The sequence below is a fragment of the Eschrichtius robustus genome, chromosome 2 (genome assembly GCF_028021215.1).
Source record: "Eschrichtius robustus isolate mEscRob2 chromosome 2, mEscRob2.pri, whole genome shotgun sequence".
NCBI lineage: Eukaryota > Metazoa > Chordata > Mammalia > Artiodactyla > Eschrichtiidae > Eschrichtius > Eschrichtius robustus.
In genome coordinates this window covers 174,213,260-174,233,928 of record NC_090825.1, presented here as the reverse complement: position 1 = coordinate 174,233,928, position 20,669 = coordinate 174,213,260, and the positions used below count along the sequence as shown (strand labels likewise).

General features: G+C 43.5%; 1 protein-coding gene across 1 annotated transcript in view; it reads left to right on the top strand.

Annotated features, from left to right (window-relative positions):
• Positions 1 to 6,614: 6,614 nt before the first annotated feature.
• The window catches only part of ADGRE1 (adhesion G protein-coupled receptor E1), a 48,934-nt gene continuing 34,879 nt past the window's right edge, over positions 6,615 to 20,669 (top strand). The window contains exons 1-3 of the mRNA XM_068534982.1: positions 6,615 to 6,645; positions 9,658 to 9,720; positions 17,685 to 17,831. Of these exons, the coding sequence (XP_068391083.1) occupies positions 6,615 to 6,645; positions 9,658 to 9,720; positions 17,685 to 17,831 (241 nt within the window). The remainder of the gene's footprint in view (positions 6,646 to 9,657; positions 9,721 to 17,684; positions 17,832 to 20,669) is intronic.

The following is a 20,669-nucleotide window of genomic DNA, read 5'->3' as shown; positions in this document are numbered from 1 at the left end:
AGTGAGGTTTTGGCCTCCATGACCATCGGTTATTGGCCGTGGGCTGGGTCTGAGGGTTTGTGCAGGCATTGAACTGGAGAACAGGAAGCTGTGAGCAGTTACCAGGCAGCACCCACAGCAGCTGGGGGATGGGTGTCCAGCTTAAAGGGTGGCTGGACGCACCATCGACAGTGTCCACTATAGGAGACTTTGGTCAGTTTAGGATGACTGGGGCTTTGAAGGGAGAAGGAAACAATGAAGTCAGAGGGGGACCAATATAAGACTAGGCAGAGTCTTTTTTTTTTATTTTTTGTATTTGCGTCGTGGTTTTAATTTTTTAATTTTTAAAAATTTTTATTGGAGTATAGTGGATTTACAACGTTGTGTTAGTTTCTGCTGTACAGCAAAGTGAATCAGCTATAAGTATACATATATCTGCTCTTTTTAAAATTCTTCTCCCATATGGGTCATTACAGAGTATTGAGTAGAGTTCCCTGTACTACACAGTAAGTCCTTATTAGTTATCTATTTTATATATAGTGTTGTGTATATGTCAATCCCAATCTCCCAATTTATCCCTCCCTCACTTTAACCCCCCAGTAACGATAAGTTTGTTTTCCACATCTGTGTCTCTATTTCTGTTTTGTAAGTTCATTTGTACCTTTTTTTTTTTTTAGATTCCACGTATAAGCAATATCATATGATATTTGTCTTTCTCTGTCTGACTTAACTTCACTCAGGATGACAATCTGAGTGATAGGTCCATCCATGTTGCTGCAAATGACATTATTTCATTCTTTTCTATGGCTGAGTAGTATTCCATTGTATATATGTACCACATCTTCTTTATCCATTCCTCTGTTGATGGGCATTTAAGTTGTTTCCATGTCCTGGCTATTGTAAATAGTGCTGCTGTGAACATTGGGGTGCATGTGTCTTTTTGAATTATGGTTTTCTCTGGGTATATTAGGCAGGGTCTTGAGTGCTGTATCAATGAGCCTGCACTTCATCCTGAGGGTACTAGGGAGCCATGGGGGGTTTTAGAGTACAGGAGGAACACGTCAAGTTGGGTAGGTCTGCCCTGGAGCCACCCTCCCTCCGACACACTCATTAAGAGTGAAAATGAGTAATGGATAAAGAAGATGTGGTACATATATATAATGAAGTACTACTCAGCCATAAAAAGGAACGAAGTAGTGCTGCCATTTTCAGAGATGTGGATGGACCTAGAGACTGTCATACAGAGTGAAGTAAGTCAGAAAGAGAAAAACAAATATTGTGTAATATCGCTTATATATGGAATCTTGAAAAATGGTACAGATGAACTTCTTTGCAAAGCAGAAATAGAGTCACAGATGTAGAGAACAACCTTATGGTTACCAAGGGGGCGGGGGGGAAGGGGGGTGGGATGAACTGGGAGATTGGGATTGACATATATACACTACTATGTATAACATAGATAACTAATGAGAACCTACTATAGAGCACAGGGAACTCTACTCAGTGCCCTTTGGTGACCTAAATGGGAAGGAAATCTGAAGAAGAGTGGATATATGTGTACGTATGACTGATTCACTTTGATGTACAGCAGAAACTAACACAACATTGTAAAGCAACTACACTCCAATAAAGAAAAAAAAGAGTACAGATGAGTGACGTCTCTGGGGCTCCTCCAGACTGACTTCTGGAGTCTTGCGTGTCCCTCAATTTCCCCTTTGCCGGGAAAGTCACAATGGTTAGTCTTCCACAAGCCACTTGACTAGAATTGTGCATTTCCTTCCCTTTCTTCTCCCCCTACACCAGCCCTCGTCTCTGGAGGATCTCTGCCGTCCAGATTTCATAGCCTCAGTCACTTTTTTAGCGTTTGAAGGGTGACTGGCACCTTGCATCCTCAATCACTCACCAGGACCCCCAGACCCCATCTGCGGTCAGTAGAATAATGAGGCTCCCCCCAACCCCCACCAGGTTGGCCACACCCTAGTCCCTGGAAGCTGTGAATATATGACCTTCTACCGCAAAAGGGACTTTGCAGCTGTGATGAAATTAAGGATCTTGAGACGGGAGATTATTCTGGATGATCTGAGTAGGTCTAATGTAATCACAAAATCCTTTTAAGGGGGGTGGAAGGAGGGTCAGAGAGAGAAGGAGACGGAGAGAGAGAGAGGGAGAGAGACTGCAGACAGAGGGAATGAGACAAATCTATCCATCTATCGCCTATCTATCTATCTATTGTCTATCTATCTACCGTCTATCTATCTATCTATCCATCTATTGCCTATCTATCTATTGTCTATCTATCTACCTATCTATTCATCTATCGCCTATCTATCTATCTATTGTCTATCTACAGTCTATCTATCTATCTATCTATCTATCTATCTATCTATCTATCTATCGATCTATCTATCCATCTATTGCCTATCTATCTACCTATTGTCTAGCTATCTACCGTCTATCTATCTATCTATCGCCTATCTATCTATTGTCTATCTATCTATCTATCTATCTATCCATCTATCACCTATCTATCTATCTATTGTCTATCTATCTACCATCTATCTATCTATCCATCTATCGCCTATCTATCTATTGTCTATCTATCTATCCATCTATCACCTATCTATCTATCTATTGTCTATCTATCTATCTATCTATCTATCTATCTATCTATCTATCTACCCATCCATCCATGGAGTGAATGGGTGTGTGTGTGAGAGAGAGAGGGAGAGAGAAAGAGAGAGAGGGATTTTGGAGATACTACATTGCTGGCTTTGAAGATGGAGGAAGGGGCTTTGAGCCCAGGGATGTCGGCTGTCTCCAGAAGCTGGAAAAGACAAGGAATGGAGTCTCCCTTAGAGCCTCCAGAAGGATCGCAACCCTGCTGACCTCTTGATTTCAGCCCCTGTAAGACTCATTTGGGACGCTGACATCCAGACCTGTAATGTAATAAATTTGTGTTGTTTCAAGCCACTACGTTTGTGGCGATTTGTTTTGGCAGCATCAGGAAACTCATCCACCACCTCATCCCGCCCCCAGGCCCCCCTGAGGAATCTGGGCTTGGTTGAAAAACCTTACCTCCAAAGGTCAATTCCTCCTTCGGTCCCAGACTCCCCACCTACATCCAGACATGCCCCCATTCTGCCGTTCCTGCGTCCTAAATTCCTCTTCATCTCCACAGCCCTTGCCCTCCTCCAGGTCATCACACTTTTCTTCTCTCCATCTCCCCAACCATGACCACATCCTGTCTGACACCCATGCTACACAACACAAGTGTTGTAAAACAGCAATGTGACCGTTACTTCCTCGCTGAAATCTCTTTTATTGCCCTGCGGAGACGGTCTAAACTCTTTCACGTACAATGGAAGGTCCTGCCTGAAATGGACTTGCTGACTGTTCTAACTGAGTCACTGCTGGCACCATGCCTCCGATGAGTAGCTGTGACCACTTATTATTGACACAATGTCAATAATAACTGATAATATTGAGTATTAATTTTGCCAGGCAGGATTTTATGGTTTTATCACATTAAACCTCAAACCCTATGAGGTTATGATGATCCTTTCTTTTTTTAACTGACAGGGGCAATTGCTTCTAAGCGTATCAGTTGTCTCCTGCTGTGTAACAAATCACTCTCCAAATGTAACAGCTTAAAACAACACATTTTTAATTTTCGTACAGTTTCTGAGGGTTGGGAATCTGGGGGTGGCTTAGCTGGGTGGCGCTGGATCAGGGTCTTCTCAGGAGGTCACAGTCAAGCTGTTGTCTGGAATCTGAGTTCCCCCTCATGTGGGCTTCTCCATGGCACTGCTTGAGGGTCCTCACCACATGGTAACTGATGTCCCTTCAGTGAATGATCCTGGAAAGAAAGAGGGAGGGGAAAACCACCATGATGCTTACGACTTCAGATGTCTCAGATCTCACACAAGGTCACATCTTCCTTTCTCTGCTCCTTAGAAACAAGTCACTAAGTCCAGCTCATACTCAAGGAGAGAAGAATTAGGTTTCCCCCTCTTGAAGGGAGGACTATCAAAGAATTTGAGTAATAGCCAAGCCTTGGAGATTTTCCTGTGTGTCAGGCTCTGTTCTAAGCATGTCACATACAGCCATTCCTCTGATGCTAGCCTCAAACCCATGAAATATGTCCTGCTTATCAAGCCCATTTTACAGATGGCCACGTTGAGGCATAGAGAAATTAATTGCTGGAGAAGGTGTGGAGGAAAGGGAACCCTCCTACACTGTTGGTGGGAATGTAAATTGGTGCAGTCACTATGGAGAACTGTATGGAGGTTCCTTAAAAAACTAAAAGTAGAGTTACCATATGATCTAGCAATCCTACTCCTCAGCGTATATCCAGAGAAAAACATAATTTGAACACATACATGCACCCCCAATGTTCACAACAGCACTGTTTACAATAACCAAGACATGGAAGCAACCTAAATGTTCATCGACAGGTGAATGGCTAAAGAAGATGTGATATATTTATACAATGGAATATTACTCAGCCATAAAAAAGAAGGAAATAATGCCATTTGCAGCAACATGGATGGACTTAGAGATTATCATACTAAGTGAAGTAAGCCAGACAGAGAAAGGCAAATATCATATGATATTACTTACATGTGGAATCTAAATAAATGATACAAATGAACTTATTGACAAAACAGTAATTGACTCACAGACATAGAAAACAAACTTATAGTTACCAAAGGGGAAAGGGAGGGGAGGGATAAATTAGGAGTTTGGGGTTAACAGATACACATTACTATATATAAAATAGATAAACAACAAGGACCTACTGTATAGTACAGGGAACTATACTCAATATCTTGCAATAACCTATAATGGAACAGAATGCAAAAAAATGAATATATATATATATATATATATATATATATATATATATATATATATATATATACATATATCTGAATCACTTTGCTGTACACCTGAATCACTTTGCTGTACACCTGAAACTAACACAACATTGTAAATCAACTATATTTCAATAAAAATTTAAAAAAAACTTGCCCAGGACCACACATAACTAGCAAGCGGTGGAGACAAGATTTGGACCCCTGGCGATCTGGTGCTATAGAGTCTGTGTTTATCCTCCAGAGCTTCTCTTAACATAGCTCCATTTATCTTCCTTCTTGGTGAACTTTACTGTATCTCTGTGCTGGCTCTTAATTGCAGCCTCACTGGGTAGGGTCTCCTGATGAACAGATGGAACCACTGACGAATCTGCTTCAGCGATCATGACTCCACGGTGGATATTTTGCCTTGCACAGAGCAAAAAAGGAGAATATAAAAACAAGTGGGGCTCTTCTTCCCAAGAACTTGGGGCTGGTCTTTGCACCTAAGTTTTGGTTTGGAGCAGGTGTTCTTGGTGCCCGCCCACACCTGTGACCTTCAACCCTTAGGGCACACTAGACTGACATGTGCCCGCCACTGCATTTTGTTATCAACAGGGTTATGAACTGGAGCCCATTCTATCTGCTTGGAGGCGAGGTCTTGGGTTGACACAAGCCTCAATCAGTGACTGACAGTAACTGGTGGATAAATACCCCAACTCCCTCCCCTGACATTTGGGATAACTCTGAAGAGTGTGCTCTAGGTTACCTTCCAGAGGCTCCCAGCCACATTAAGTTTCAGTTTCTTACTGGGTAACTTGCTTGATAACACTCACTGCAGGCTCTTTCCCTTCCCTCTCTCACTTCCCCCATCCCCAGCTGGAGTTTTGTAGGGTCAGCTCCCTGATGAACTACTTTCATGAGAATCCTTGTCTGAGCATCTGCATCTGGGGGACCCTAACTAAGACATTCCTAGACCACCGTGTTTATGAGATGGCACGTGTGTGTGTGTGTGTGTGTGTGTGTGTGTGTGTGTGTGTGTGTGTGTGTGTTGGGTTGATTTGGGGGCAGTGCTGGGAATGGGGTGTGTCACTGTCCAGTGATCAGATATCGTGGGGAGCTAAAGGCAAATGAAATGGTGAAAGCTCTAGACCTTGGAGTCAGAGGGTCCCGGATTCAAAGCTCGGGTCCAGGTAATCTTGGACAAGTCACATCTCCTCTCTAAGCCTTGGTTTCCATTTTAATTGTACTTGTTTGGTGAAATAGATGAGGGTAAGAATCCCTAGTATACGATGTTGACATGACAGTGAAATTAAATTTTATTGGAAACGTGTTTAGCACACTGCCTGGTACCTGAGGGCTCTGATGATGGTTTGTATGGGGCAGGCTGGGAGGAGACCATTGAGTTTGGGGCTTGCTTCATTGGGTAGTGGAAGCTTATTTATTATTGGGTGCAATAAAATAAGGTGCTGAGAGATGGGAGATAGATGTTGCTGGGGGAAGAAAATAGTGAGTAGGAAGGAAGGAGAGAGGGAGAGGGAGATAGACCCACACAGGGACCCATCAGCCAGACAAACTTCTCTTCACTGTGGAGAAAGGAGAGGATTAGAGGTTTGTCAGACTGTCCTTTATGAGTGGAGGCGACTCAGCAAAAAGGACCATGATACCCTGGCTGTGTTGAGCAATTCTGGCTCTGCCCTTCCCCTCTCCCCACACCCCCTGTTACTGAGAACCCTGGGAACAGCGAGAAAGTGCTCTTCACTGAATGACAGAACCTGCACGATGTGGAGCTTCCGTTTTCTCCTCTTTTGGGGTGCGTATGAACCTGAATAGGGGGTCTGGGGAGAGCCTGCGCTGGAAATAGACTGTAAGGAAAAGGGAGGGCCTCGACCGTCCAGCCAAGAGATCGTAATTCTAGGCTGGACACTGCAAACATCTTCACTGGGGAACCTTTGACCAAAATCAGTCGGCTCAGGGAATTCATCTGTCAAGGAAGAGTTTCGTTATAGTCATTCAGTTGACATGTATTTCCTGAGTACCCACTGTATGCTGGGTGCTGTTTTAGGCACAGAGAATAGAGCAGTGAACAAACAGACAGGTTACTGCCCCTGTGAGGCTGACATACCGGCGGGAGGAGATACGAAGAAAGGAAGCCACTAGCAACCTCCCAAGTAGCACCGTTCTAAGTTCCTCAAATAGAGAATGTATTCAATCTACACTAAATGCCTCTGATATTGGGTCATTAATAGTCCCATTTTCTCAGGGTAGTGGGATTGCTGGGTCATATGGTAGTTCCATTTTTAGTTTTTCAAGGAACCTCCATACTGTTCTGCATAGTGGCCGTATCAATTTACATTCCACCAACAGTGCAAGAGGGTTCCCTTTTCTCCACACCCTCTCCAGTATTTATTGTTTGTAGATTTTTTTGATGATGGCCATTCTGACCGGTGTGAGGTGATACCTCATTGTAGTTTCGATTTACATTTCTCTAATAATTAGTGATGTTGAGCATCTTTTCATGTGCTTCTTGGCCATATGTACGTCTTCTTTGGAGAAATGTCTATTTAGGTCTTCCACCCATGTTTTGATTGGGTTGTTTGTTTTTTTGATATTGAGCTGTATGAGCTGTTTGTATATTTTGGAGATTAATCCCTTGTCAGCTGCTTCATTTGCAAATATTTTCTCCGATTCTGAGGGTTGTCTTTTTGTCTTGTTTATGGTGTCCTTTGCTGTGTAAAAGCTTTTAAGTTTCATTAGGTCCCATTTGTTTATTCTTGTTTTTACTTTCAAAATTGGGTCATTTGTAGAGACGTGGATGGACCTAGAGACTGTCATACAGAGTGAAGTAAGTCAGAAAGAGAAAAACAAATATCGTATATTAGCGCATGTATGTGGAATCTAGAAAAATGGTACAGATGAACCTATTTGCAAAGCAGAAATAGAGACACAGACGTAGAGAACAAACGTATGGACACCAAGGGGTGGAAAGGGTGGGGGTGGGATGAATGGGGAGATTGGGTTTGACAGATATACACTACTGTGTATAAAATAGATAACTAATGAGAACACTCTGCATAGCACAGGGAACCCTACTCAGTGTTCTGTGGTGCCCTAAATGGGAAGGAAATCCAAAAAAGAGGGGATATATGTATACATATAGCTGATTCACTTCGCTGTACAGCAGAAACTAACACAACATTGTAAAGCAACTATACCCCAATTAAAATAAAATAGTCCCATTTTACAGAGGAGAAAAATGAGGCAAAAGAGATTAAATAACTTGCCCAAGACCACTTAGCTAGTAAGGGGTAGAGCTAGGATTTAAAAACAGGCATCCTGGATCCAGAGTCTGTACATCTCTAAACTATGCTGCTCCAAATAACAAATAAACAAAAGCATTTCAGGGAGTGGCAAGCGCTATGAAAAAAATTGTCCTAGAGTGTGACTGGCGGTTACGTAGAAGAGGGAAGTCAGGGGAAGGTATTTCTGAAGAAGTGTTGTTTGTGCTGAGGCCTGAACAATGAGATGGAGCCATCCTGTCTGTTATCTTAATTTTTTTTTTCTTCAGATGTCAGTTTTTCTTGGTCTTGCTTATCTTTCATGTCATGGTTTCCTTCACAGGTCTTTGGTTCAAATCTAAGAATGGGAGACCTTATCTAAGCAACAAGCGTGGGTTTTCTCTGTGTTGTACATTGGATCCGTTTCCCTTATTTCACTGAGGAGAAAATTTGGTCACAAAGAGATTAAGTAACTTTGCCAAGGCCACGTAGTCTGTAATTGGTGAAGCCAGATTTTTAAGCCCAAGCATTTTGACCCTGGCGCTGGTATGCTTAAACACAATGTTCTGTTGCCTTTAAAATAATGAAAGAGCAAGAGAATTTCAGTTAGTGATAATAAGAAAGTTGGGAGTTTGGGTCTGTGGGACTTGTCGACTGGCAGGTTTCATTAGAAGGAGCAGGTAATTTGCGGACCTCAAATGCTAAAATGCAGACTTGTTTCTTTGGGCTGTCAGCACTGGTGCTGGCCATTAGCACTCTATTCAATTGTCTTACCCTCCGATAAAAATTTAATACTACAGATATACTATATACTTATTTATATATTATATGTATATCTGTATGTGTCTTATACATGAAGAGTAAGATTTTTTTCATCTCTCCCCAAGAACCAAGTTTTGCTTTTGGGGGGAGATATCATTTCTTTTGAGAATGCATGTTTCAATGTATGGGGGTTTTTTTTTTCTTCTAATTTTTATTGGGGTATAGTTGATTTACAATATTGCGTTAATTTCAGGTGTACAGCAAAGTGAATCTGTTATACATATACATGTATCCACTCTTTTTTAGATTCTTTTCCAATATAGGCCGTTACAAAATATTGAGTAAAGTTCCCTGTGCTACACAGTAGGTTCTTATTAGTTTTTTTTTTTTTTTCTTTTTGGCCGTGCTGCGCGGCTTGCGGGATCTTAGTTCCCCGATGAGGGATCGAACCCATGTCACCTGCAGTGGAAGTGCGGAGTCCTAACCACTGGACTTCCAGGGAATTTCCTCAATGTATGTTTCTGAAAATCATCTGGAACTCTTTGTAAATGAAAAAAAAAAATGAAGATAATACAAACAAAATGGAAAACGAAAATGAAGTGCAGAAAAGCAGGAATGGTGGCTGTGAAGGTTATATAACATAATGTATGCTTGTCATTCACTTGGGGCTTTCATCTAAGCTCATCAAACCTGTTTCTATGAGGCTACATCAAGAGTAATTTTTCAGGTTGAGTCCAAAGAGCTTCTTGATGGGTCATGGTGTTTTTTCTTTTCTTTCTTCACAGGGTGTTGTGGTATATACACCTGGGGAATGTTCTCATTACCCTCAGTGGAACCAATGACAAGACGTAAGTTGGGGAATCTATATGCCCAGCGTGGCGGGGAGGAGAATCTTCTGACCCAGGCAGCTGAGCCACAGCTGGACACTTGCCACAAACTAGTCCATGGCTGAGCAAGGGAAAACATCCAGGTCTCCCAGTTCCCACCCAGGCTTTTTCTCTTGTGCCTTAAACTTGCTGTGTGACCTCAGGCAAGTCACACGACCTCTTTGATCTTCAGTTTCCTCCGCTGCGAGATACAGGTAACGAGGGTTCCTATGTCACAGGGATGTTGTGAAGCTTAAAACCAAAGAGGTAACGTTGCATACTACCTGGCGTGTGTGAGGAGAGCTTCATGAATGATGGGGCAGTGGGGATGGGGATGGGGTTTATTTAAACTACAACTCAACATGGGGGAAAAAAAGTGCATTTTTAGATGTTTTGTTCAGTATTCTCATCTTCCACACAAGCTCCTGCTGGATCCAGGAGGAGAAACGTGGCCAGTTCTGTGTTCTCAGTGTCTCAGTTTCCTGGCTCAGCCTTATTTGGGAAACTCAGTCTTTATGGTACGAAGAGTTAATCTTTCAAATCTCCTCACCCTACTCTCGTTCCTCCCGAGATGGTGTGTGGGTGTTGGTGTAGGGGCAGCTTATGGCATCTTGCAGCAGTGAAGTGTGGGCTCTGAATGGGGTGTTTTGTCCACTGGGGGAAGAAACATGGTAACAACTTGGAATAAACTAAATGTATGCTTACACCAGGGAATTGGCTGGATAAATTGTTGCATTTGTCAGACCAACCCAAGCTACTGTAACAAATAAACCCCAAACTGTCAGTGGCTTAAGAAATAGAAATTTCATTCTTGTTTAAGAGTCCAATGAGGATATTTCTGGCTGGTGGGTGGTTTTCCTACATGTGGTGATTCAGGGACCCAGATGCTTTCTGTTTTGTGGCTCAGCCATACTAGTACCTCAGAGACTCTGCAGACAACGGCGAAGCCACATTATTAAAACCCAGGCTCGGCAGTGACACACGTCAACGGCCGTGCATGATCACATGACCACACCTGGATGCAAGGTGAGCTGGGAAATGTAGTCCATGGCAGGGTAGTTGCCTCCTACTGTCAATTCTACACCATGGAAAGGAGAGTGTGAAGTTTTTGTTCGATCTTGGGCTACCTAGCTATCTAGGGCACAGTTAGAGCCCATGGATATAATGGAGTGCTATACAGCTGATAAAAAGCTTAATTAAGTTTGGTCATGTGAACTGACTTGGAAAGTTGTCCCAAACATTATTTTCTTAATTTTTTTAATTATAGAAATATTTAAACGTTCAAAGGTAGGGAAAATAGTATAACAAACTCCCATGTACCCATTGCTCACCTTCAACACTTGGCAAATTTTGCTGCTCTTGGTTACAGGAAAAAGAAAGTAATAGTGGAGGGTGGGAGGGAGGGAGATGCAAGAGGGAGGAGATATGGGAACGTATGTATATGTATGGCTGATTCACTTTGTTATAGGGCAGAAAATAGCACACCATTGTAAAGCAATTATACTCCAATAAAGATGTTAAAAAATAAATAAATAAAATAAAATGTTGCATATTAAAAAAAAAAAGAAAGTAATAGTAGGACAGAGCTGTCCAAAAGAACTTTCTCTGACAATGAACATGTTCTAGATCTACAGTAGTCACTAGTCAATGGAGCTACTGAGAACTTAAATGTGGCTACTGCAGTTGAAGAATCAGTGCTTCATTTTATTTAATTTTAATAGATTTCAGTGTGAACAGCCATATATGATTAGTAGCTACTGTGTTGGACAGCACAGCGGACTGTATGTTGCGTGATACCATTTGTGTTCAGAAAATTGTGTGAATTGATAAATTCATTTATATTTAATGTTATATTTACATGACTGAGTTTGTGAATAGGACCTAGCCTTGAAGGATTCACTCTAAGCTTTTGACAGTGGTGACCCCTGGGTATAACGATGGGCCACAGGGAAATCTTCACTTTTAATTTTATATACTTCTGCATTGTTTGAATTTTTTTTACTATAATTATTACCTTCTAAAAAAAGATAAAGACAAATGAAACAACAGATACACAGCACTATATATATAAAATAGATAAGCAACGAGGTCCTACTGTATAGCACAGGGAACTGTATTCAATATCTTGGAATAACCTATAATGGAAAAGAATCTGAAAAAGAATATATATATATATATATATATATGTATGAACTGAATCACTTTGCTGTACACCCGAAACTAATACAACATTGCAGATCAGCTATACCTCAATAAAAAAATTTTTTTAAAAAACCCAAAGAAACAAAAATAAGGATCACCACCTCCTTTTGGTTAATTTCTATAGAAGCAGAGTCTGAGGTGAGGATTCTTGTGTGAGTAATTTATTAAGGAAGGGCTCTCAGGAGACACTTGTAGGGGAGGGAGGGAAGCAGGATTGGATAGGGGAAGAACCAGCCACTCAGAAGGTGTTTCAGGAGAGTTTCAGTCACAGCCTGATCCCAGGGGGAGCTCTGGAGTGTGAATTACACCACAGAGGTTCACCTGCTCAGAGGCCGTTCGTTACACTCCTGCATCTGTCAGGCAATACTTCTAGGTCAGCGAGACAGTGGGGGTGGGATGCGATGCCAGTCAGGTAAATTGGATGGGGCTAGGGCCGAGAGCGGCTGCTATCCCCCCTCCACCCATATTTTTAAAACTTTTTTTTTTTTGGCCTCACCGCGCAGCATGCGGGATCTTAGTTCCCTGACCAGGGATTAAACCCATGCCCCCTGCAGTGGAAGCATGGAGTCCTAACCACTGGACCGCCAGAGAATTCCCCCCACCCCCCCTTTTTTTAACTCTTTTTAAAAATTGAAGTATAGTTAATATTCAATGTTGTGTTAGTTTCAGGTGTCCAGCAAAGTGATTCAGTTTTATACACACACACACACACGTGTATATATATTCTTTTTCAGATTCTTTTCCATTATAGGTTATTACAAGAAATTGAATATAGTTCCCTGTGCTATACAGTAGGTCCTTGTTGTTTACCTGTTTTATATATAGTAGTGTGTCTATGTTAATCCCAAACTCCTAATTTATCTCTTCCCCCCGCCACCTTTCCCCTTTGGTAACCATAAGTCTGTGTTCTATGTCTGTGAGTCTATTTCTGTTTTGTAAATAAGTTCATTTGTATCATTTTTTAAAAATTCCACATATAAGTGATATCATATGATATTTGTCTTTGATTTACTTCACTTAATATGATAATCTCTAGGTCCATCCATGTTGCTGCAAATGACATTATTTCATTCTTCTTTATAACCGAGTAATATTCCATTGTATGTGTATGTGTATATATATATATATATCTCACATCTTCTTTATCCATTCATCTGTCCATGGACATTAGGCTGCTTCCATGTCTTGGCTCTTATAAAAAGTGCTTCCATGAACATTGGAATCCCATCCTTTCTTACTTGACAAGGTGTGAAGAACTCGTGAGCTGATGGTAGTAAATCCCCAGGAAGAGGCTGGGTTTTCCTCTTCACATCCTCACTCCCTCTTTCATAACTCACCACTGTGATCATTGGTACCCAGGGAAAAAGGGAGCCTGGTTTGAAAGGATGGGTCATGGCCAGATCTCAAACGGATCCATCGACTTCTCTTTCCTTGCAGGTGAGCGGACGCGGCGGTTGTCGACACATTTTGGTAAGAGACTCCCCCACCTTGGGCAAATGCCTCTGTCACTCGGTTTTGTCACCTGATTAATGACAACCCCTACCTAATGGAGTAAAGTTGTGATGACTCAGTTCCATGTGGAGTTGTTATGAGGTGGGCTGTGGAGTCACGCTTCCTGGGTTCGAATCTTGGTTCCAGGGCTCATCGCCATGGGGACCTCGGGTATCTCGGTAAATTACCCAAGGCTTCAGTTCCACGAAAATGAGTGAGGGGAGTTAATCCCACAGGGGTTTAATGAGGGTGGAATGAGGGAAGATATAGGCAGTGCTTAGTCGATACTTGGAACATAGTAAGTGCTCAATTATGTTAGCCCTCTTCCTACTCCTCCTCCCCCTTTCCCCTCCCCTCCCCCTCCCCCTTTCCCCTCCTCCTCCCCCTTTCCCCCTCCCCTCCCCTCCCCCTTCCCCCTCCCCCTTTCCCCTCCTCCTCCCCTTTCCCCCTCCCCTCCCCTCCCCCTTCCCCCTTCCCCTTCCCCCTCCCCCTCCCCCTTTCCCCTCCCCCTCCCCCTTTCCACTCCCTCTCCCTCCTCTTCATCCTCCTCCTCCCTCTTCTCCTCTCCCTTCTTCCTCCCCTCCCTCTTCTTCCTCCCTGTCCCCCTCTTCCTTACCCCCTTCCTCCTCTCTCTCCTCCTCCAAGCATCACAAATTAACTGGTTCTTCTTGGCTCAGCTGCAGCTGCGCCAAAGCTGGTAGCCAGTGGTGGAGCACAGCCAGGAGGATGAGCCGGTCTCCCCCCTAACATCCGTCCACTCTGCTTGGCTCTCTCTTGCATTCTGACTCGTGGTGTGACCTGGGAACGGTTTTACAAACTCTCTTGGGCCTCCCTTTCCACATCTGTAGAAAGGAGTCCTAACGTTTACCTTGAAGTAGGGTGACCCACTATCCTGGCTTGCCCCAGACTGGAGGGAAGGGGTGTTTCCCAGGATGCTGGACTTTGAGTGTTAACACCAGGAAAGTCGTGGGAAAACCAGGATGGCTTGGTCATCTCGCCTCAAAGCATTATCGTGAAGACTGCAGAACATCTAAGGGAGGGGCTCGGCACATGGAAGACACCTAGGAAATGGTAGTTGTAGTTAATATTTTTTAAAGTCTCTTTGCCTCCTTGAGTCTCATTTTCTATGTTGGTCAATTAAGTGACCATCTATTAAGATGTTTTGCTCACGGTTGAGGATCATGTGTATGTCTCAGTTGGATGGTTGACGTGGCTTCTGCCCCGGTCTCCTGTTTCCTTGCCCTTCTAAGAATGGCCAGAGGGCGCCTGTGAGCCCCTGAGTCAGGTCCTGCCCCACCTCTGCCCACAGCCCTCCAGGGCTCCCTCCTCCCTCAGGGCAAAAGTCTGAGTCCTCCCTGCTGCACACAAAGTCCTGCATGACCTGCCCTGTCTCCTCCCTGCCCTCCCCTCCTCCCTCTCTCTCCCTTGCTCACTCTGCTCCAGCCACCCGGGTTTCTTTGCTGTTCCTGCAACACACCAGGCACTGTCCTGCCCCAGGGCCTTTGCATGTGCTGTTCCTTCTGCCTGGAATCTTTTGCTCCCTATATATACATGGCTTCCTCCCTCACCTTCTGTATGCTTCAGCTCATGAGTTATCTTCTCAGTGACTACCCTATTTTTGACATCGTATGCCTCATCAGATTATCATCTCCGTGAAGGTGGGGAATTTTGTATGTCTTGTTCCTCTGCTGAATCCACAGGGCTTATATTGCCTGGCATATAGTAGGTGTTTGTATTTGTCAGGGTTACCCAGCGAAACAGAATCAATAGAATGGATAGCTACATATAAATATACGTATATATTTATTGTAAGGAATTGGCTCACACGATTCTGGCAAGTCTCAAGATCTGCAGGCCAGACAGAATTTGGAGAACTGAGAAAAGGTGAGTGTGGCTGGTGGGACCAGGTAGAAGATGAGCCAGAGAAGCTGGCAGGTGGCCGGTCACACAGGACCGTGTTGCTCTTCTGGTTTGGGGTGGATTTGAGTCCTGAGAGATTGAGCTAGAGGAAGAAAGAAAGTAATGGGAAACTCAGAGTTGAGAGATCACAAATGGTAATACACAGTAAATCTGCAAAAAGAAATGTTGCCTTTGTAGAAGAAAGAGGAAGCTGGAAATGAGAAGAGAGTTACAATCTGAGGCATAGGGCAGGGAAGGGAAATAAACAAGGCAGAGTGCAGGCAGCAAAGAGTCTGGCTCTCAAGACCTTAGTAATGAAAATCTGTCCCTTTAGTTTTTGCAGCACTTTATAAAGAGCTTTCCCGTGATTTCCCATCCGACTAATAAGATGGGGGCACTTTTGTTGACTTCTCTCTTTCTATTACATCCCACATCCAATCCATCGGCAAATCCCGTTAGCATTACCTTCTGAATAAACCCAGAATCTTATGCACGCCACTGTTCCCACCTGGGCTGTATCCACCATCATCGCTCACCTGGACAAGTGCAGTTGCCTCCTACCTGGTCATCCTACCTCTGCTCCGATACAGTTCATCCTCCAACCAGTGGCCAGAAGGATCATGTTAAAACCTAAGTGATGCTGTATTCCTCCTCTGCTCAAACTCTCCCATGGCTCCCATCTGTCTCTGATAAAAAGCTGAAGTCTTACAATGGTCCAGCAGATCCTACATGATTTTGTCATATCACCTCCTCCCATGCACCCGTCATCCACTCTGCTCCAACCACACCCGTCTTGTAATTCCATGACATCACTAGGCATGGTCCTGCCACAGGACCTTTGCACTTGCTGTTTCCTCTGCCTTAGATAGTTTCATAGCTCACTCACTCAGCTCCCTTAGGTCTTTGCTCAGATGTTACCTTCTCAGTGAGGTCTTCATTACCGAGCACCCACTATGCACTCGGGACACAGCAGTAAGTGAGACAGACACAAACCCCTGCCTTCTGGGAGCTCCCAGTCCGTCAGGACAACAGACTTGAAACAACCAATTGCAAAAGTTTTTGCATAGAATTGTCTTAGAAATTGCCTGAAGATTTATTGCGTTTCCAGCCAGACCCACCTCTTCTTGCCTAGCAGTAGTGAAAACCACGCGCTTTGGATTTTGACAGGCCTGCTGCCGCCTCTCACCAGCTGTGTGTCCTTGGGCAAGTCACTGAACATCTCTGACCCTCAGTTTTCCACAGCTGTATAGTGGGAACTGGATTCGTTTTCTGTGGCTGCCTTAACAAATCCCCATAGACTTGGTGGATTAAAATAACAAAAACATTATCTTACGGCTCTGGAGGTCAGAAGTCCGAAATGGGTCCTACTGGGCTAAAATCAAGATGTCAGCAGGGGCTGCACTAAAATCAGTTGCAGGGCTGTAATGTTCGCTCATAACTCTTCTGTCTAGAGCTCTGATGCTCATTCAGGGACTTGTTAAAAATGCAGAATCTTAGGTCCATCCCGAGACCCGAATCAGCATCTGATTTCCCAAGATCTCTTGGGGATCCCAGATGAGGCAGATGCTACTGGTCTGTGGACCCCACTTGGAGTAGCAAGTATCCAGGGCAGCGCTTCTCATACTTTCATGTGCACACAAATCACCTGAGGATCTTGCTCAGATGCAGCTTGTGATTTAGTAGGTTGGTGGCGGGGCCTGGGATTTTGCATGTCCATCAAACTGCCAGTCAATGCTGCTGCTGCTGGTCTGTGGACCACACTTGGAGCAGCAAGCGTCTGGGGTCTATAAGGTCCTTCACTGAGCTCCCTTGGTGGCTGTATCAGTTTCCCAGGGCTGCTGAAATTACCACAAACCAGGTGGCTTAAAACAACAGAAATGTATCCTCTCACAGTTCTGGAGGCCAGAAGTCTGAAATAAAGGTGTTTTCTCTGAAGGCTGTAGGGGAGAATCTATTCCAAGCTCTCCTAGCTTCTGGTGTTGCCGGTCAGGATTGGTGGTCCTTGGCTTGTAGATGCATTCTTCTGATCTCCGCCTCCATCATCACGTGCCGTTCTCCCTGTCTCTGTGCCTCGCCTCTTGTGCTTAGAAAGACACCAGTCATATCAGATTAAAGGACCACCCTGCTCCAGTATAATCTCATCTTAATTTAGGTCTTAATTACATTCACAAAGACTCTATTTCCAAATAAGATCACATTCTCAGGGACCAGTGTTTCGGACTTCAGTAACTTCAACATTTTGGGGAGGGGGGACACAATTCAACCCATAACAGTCACCTTCTGTCTCTTGCGCTGGCTTCCCTTGCAGCCCCACTCGGTGCTCTAACCCAAATCCTTTCGTCTCCATTGCCTAGATACGAATGGATGTGCAGATACCACCACGTGTCCGGCGTACGCAACCTGCACCAACACTTCAACAAGTTACTACTGTACTTGCAAAAGAGGCTTCCTGTCCAGCAATGGACTGACAAAGTTCAGGGACCCACGAGTGGAATGCAAAGGTGAGTTCATGCCCCCTCAAAATCCCCGAGCATTTCGTTGGAAAATCGGCTGGAAGCTGGTTGGGCAGCAGATGTAGGCACTTTGTCTTTTTTCCCAAGCGTTATTTCCTCCCTCCTTCCCTCCCTGTCTCTCCCTTTCTTCCTTCCTTCCTTCCTTCTTTTCTTTCTTGTCTTTCTTTCTTTCTTTCTTTCTTTCTTTCTTTCTTTCTTTCTTTCTTTCTTTCTTTCTTTCTTTTCTTTCTTAATCCCTTCCTTCCTTCCTTCCTCCCTCCCTCCCTCTCCCTCTATCTCCCCCCCCCCCCTTTCTCTCTCTCCTTCCTTCCTTCCTTCCTTCCTCCCTCCCTCCCCCTCCCCCCCTCACTCTCCCTCTCTCTCTCTCTCTCTTTCTTTCTTTCTGTTCCTGGTCACAAAAACCTCCAATGATTAGAGACAAGTGTTAGAATAAAAAGAAACAAAATTATGCTATTTGTCAATATCCAGAAATAACCACTGATTTCCTTCTGGTCGCCTCTCCATGCAAATCACAAGAGTTTCTGCATGTATTGAGTGCCAGGCCCCGTGCGAAGGGCTTTATGTGCATTTTCACATTACGTCAAGTGTAGCCGTTGTGATGATCTCCACCATACAGGTGAGAAGACCGAGGCTTGGAGAACCGAAATGACTTCTTTAGGATCAGTCAAACTGGAATTCAAACCCAGGTCTTTTTGAGTGTAACAGCGATCTCTCAACCACTTACCTATTTGCCACAGTCCAGTTGTGAAGCGTTGGGAAATTGTATTTAATCTCTCTAAGCCTCACTATTTCCGTCTGCAAAATGGGAGTATAAGAGTACCTACATTAAAGGATATTTGAGATCATATGCAGTAGTGTATGCAGTGTGCTAGGCACATGTACAGTCCCAAGAGCTACTATTAACATAAATAATAGAAACTAAAATAATTCCCAGAATAAGCTAAGTTTTTGGTTTTTAGTCCTTATATTTAGACCCAAACTCTCCTCTTGACTGTAAAGGTCCGACTATGCCTCTGACATAGTTTGCAGGGGTCTGCAAACTTTTTCTGTAAGGGGCCAGATAGTAAATATTTTGGAGGTTGCTGGCTGAATGATCTCTCTTGGCTACTTAGTACTCCAGGTGTAGTGCAAAAGCAGCCATAGATGATACATAAATAAATGAGTGGGGCTGTGTTCTAATAAAACTTTATTTATACAAACAGGTGGCAGGCTGGATTTGACTTATGGGCTGTAAATCATTTGCTGAGCTCTGAACAAGAGAACTGATTTGTATTATTATAGTTCCCAGGGAGCCCCAAACATACTTTTTATTAATTTTTTTTTTAATTTTTGGCTGTGTTGGGTCTTCGTTTCTGTGCGAGGGCTTTCCCTAGTTGTGGCAAGCGGGGGCCACTCTTCATCGCGGTGCGCGGGCCTCTCACTGTCGCGGCCTCTCTTGTTGCGGAGCACAGGCTCCAGACGCGCAGGCTCAGTAGTTGTGGCTCACGGGCCTATTTGCTCCGTGGTATGTGGGATCTTCCCAGACCAGGGCTCGAACCCGTGTCCCCTGCGTTAGCAGGCAGATTCTCAACCACTGCGCCACCAGGGAAGCCCCAAGCATACTTTTTAAAAAAATTATTTTTTGTTGAAGTGTAGTTGATTTACAATGTTGTGTTAGTTTCTGCTGTACAGCAAAATGATTCAGTTATATATATATGTATATATATGTATATGTGTGTGTATATGTGTGTGTGTGTGTATATATATATTTTCAGATTCTTTTCCATTATCGTTTATTACAGGATATTGAATATAGTTCCCTGTGCTGTACAGTAGGACCTTGTTGTTTATCCATCCTATGTGCAATACTTTGCATCTGCTAATCCCAAACTCACATTCCATCCTCCCCTCCACTCCCTTGGCAATGACAAGTCTGTTCTCTATGTCTGGGAGTCTATTTCTGGCTTGGAAATAAATTCATTTGTGTCATATTTTAGATTCCACATAAAAGTGGTATCATACGGTATTCGTCTTTCTCTGTCTGACTTCACATAGTATGATAATCTCAAGGTACATCCACATGTTGCAAATGGCATTATTTCATTCTTTATCATGGCTGAGTAATATTCCATTGTACATATGGACCACATCTTCTTTATCCATTCATCTGTTTATGGACATTTTGGTTGCTTCCATGTCTTGGCTATTGTAAACAGTGCTGCTATGAATATTGGGGTGCATGCATCTTTTCAAATTATGATTTTGTCCGGATATATGCCCAGGAGTGGAATTGCTGGATCATATGGCAACTCTATTTTTAGTTTTTAAGAGGAACTGCCATACTGTTCTCCATAGTGGCAGCAGTGATTTACATTCCCACCAACAATGTAGGAGGGTTCCCCTTTCTCCACACCCTCTCCAGCCTTTGTTGTTTGTAGACTTTTTATGATGGCCATTCTGACTGGTATGAGGTGGTACCTCATTGTAGTTTTGGTTTGCATTTCTCAAATAATTAGTGATGTTGAGCATCTTTTCATTGGCCATCTGTACAAACATACTTTTTAAAATCTTTAGGCTACAGTTCATGGGTTATTCAGTAAGCACAGTAGTCTTGTTGGTCCCTTGTTTTTAAATAAGGGGTGAGAGCATCATTCCCCGTCTACAAAATTGTAGATACTACAGCAAGGATCTTGTCTGCTCTATGTCTTTGACCTGTGGTACCTAACACATTGTGAATATTTGATAGATATTTGTCAAATGAAGGACCATGCTACCTTATTCTTTATGTCAACTCCAGACCTAATCACCCTGCAATTGATGGACACTAGGTCTTTCTAATGTTTCATT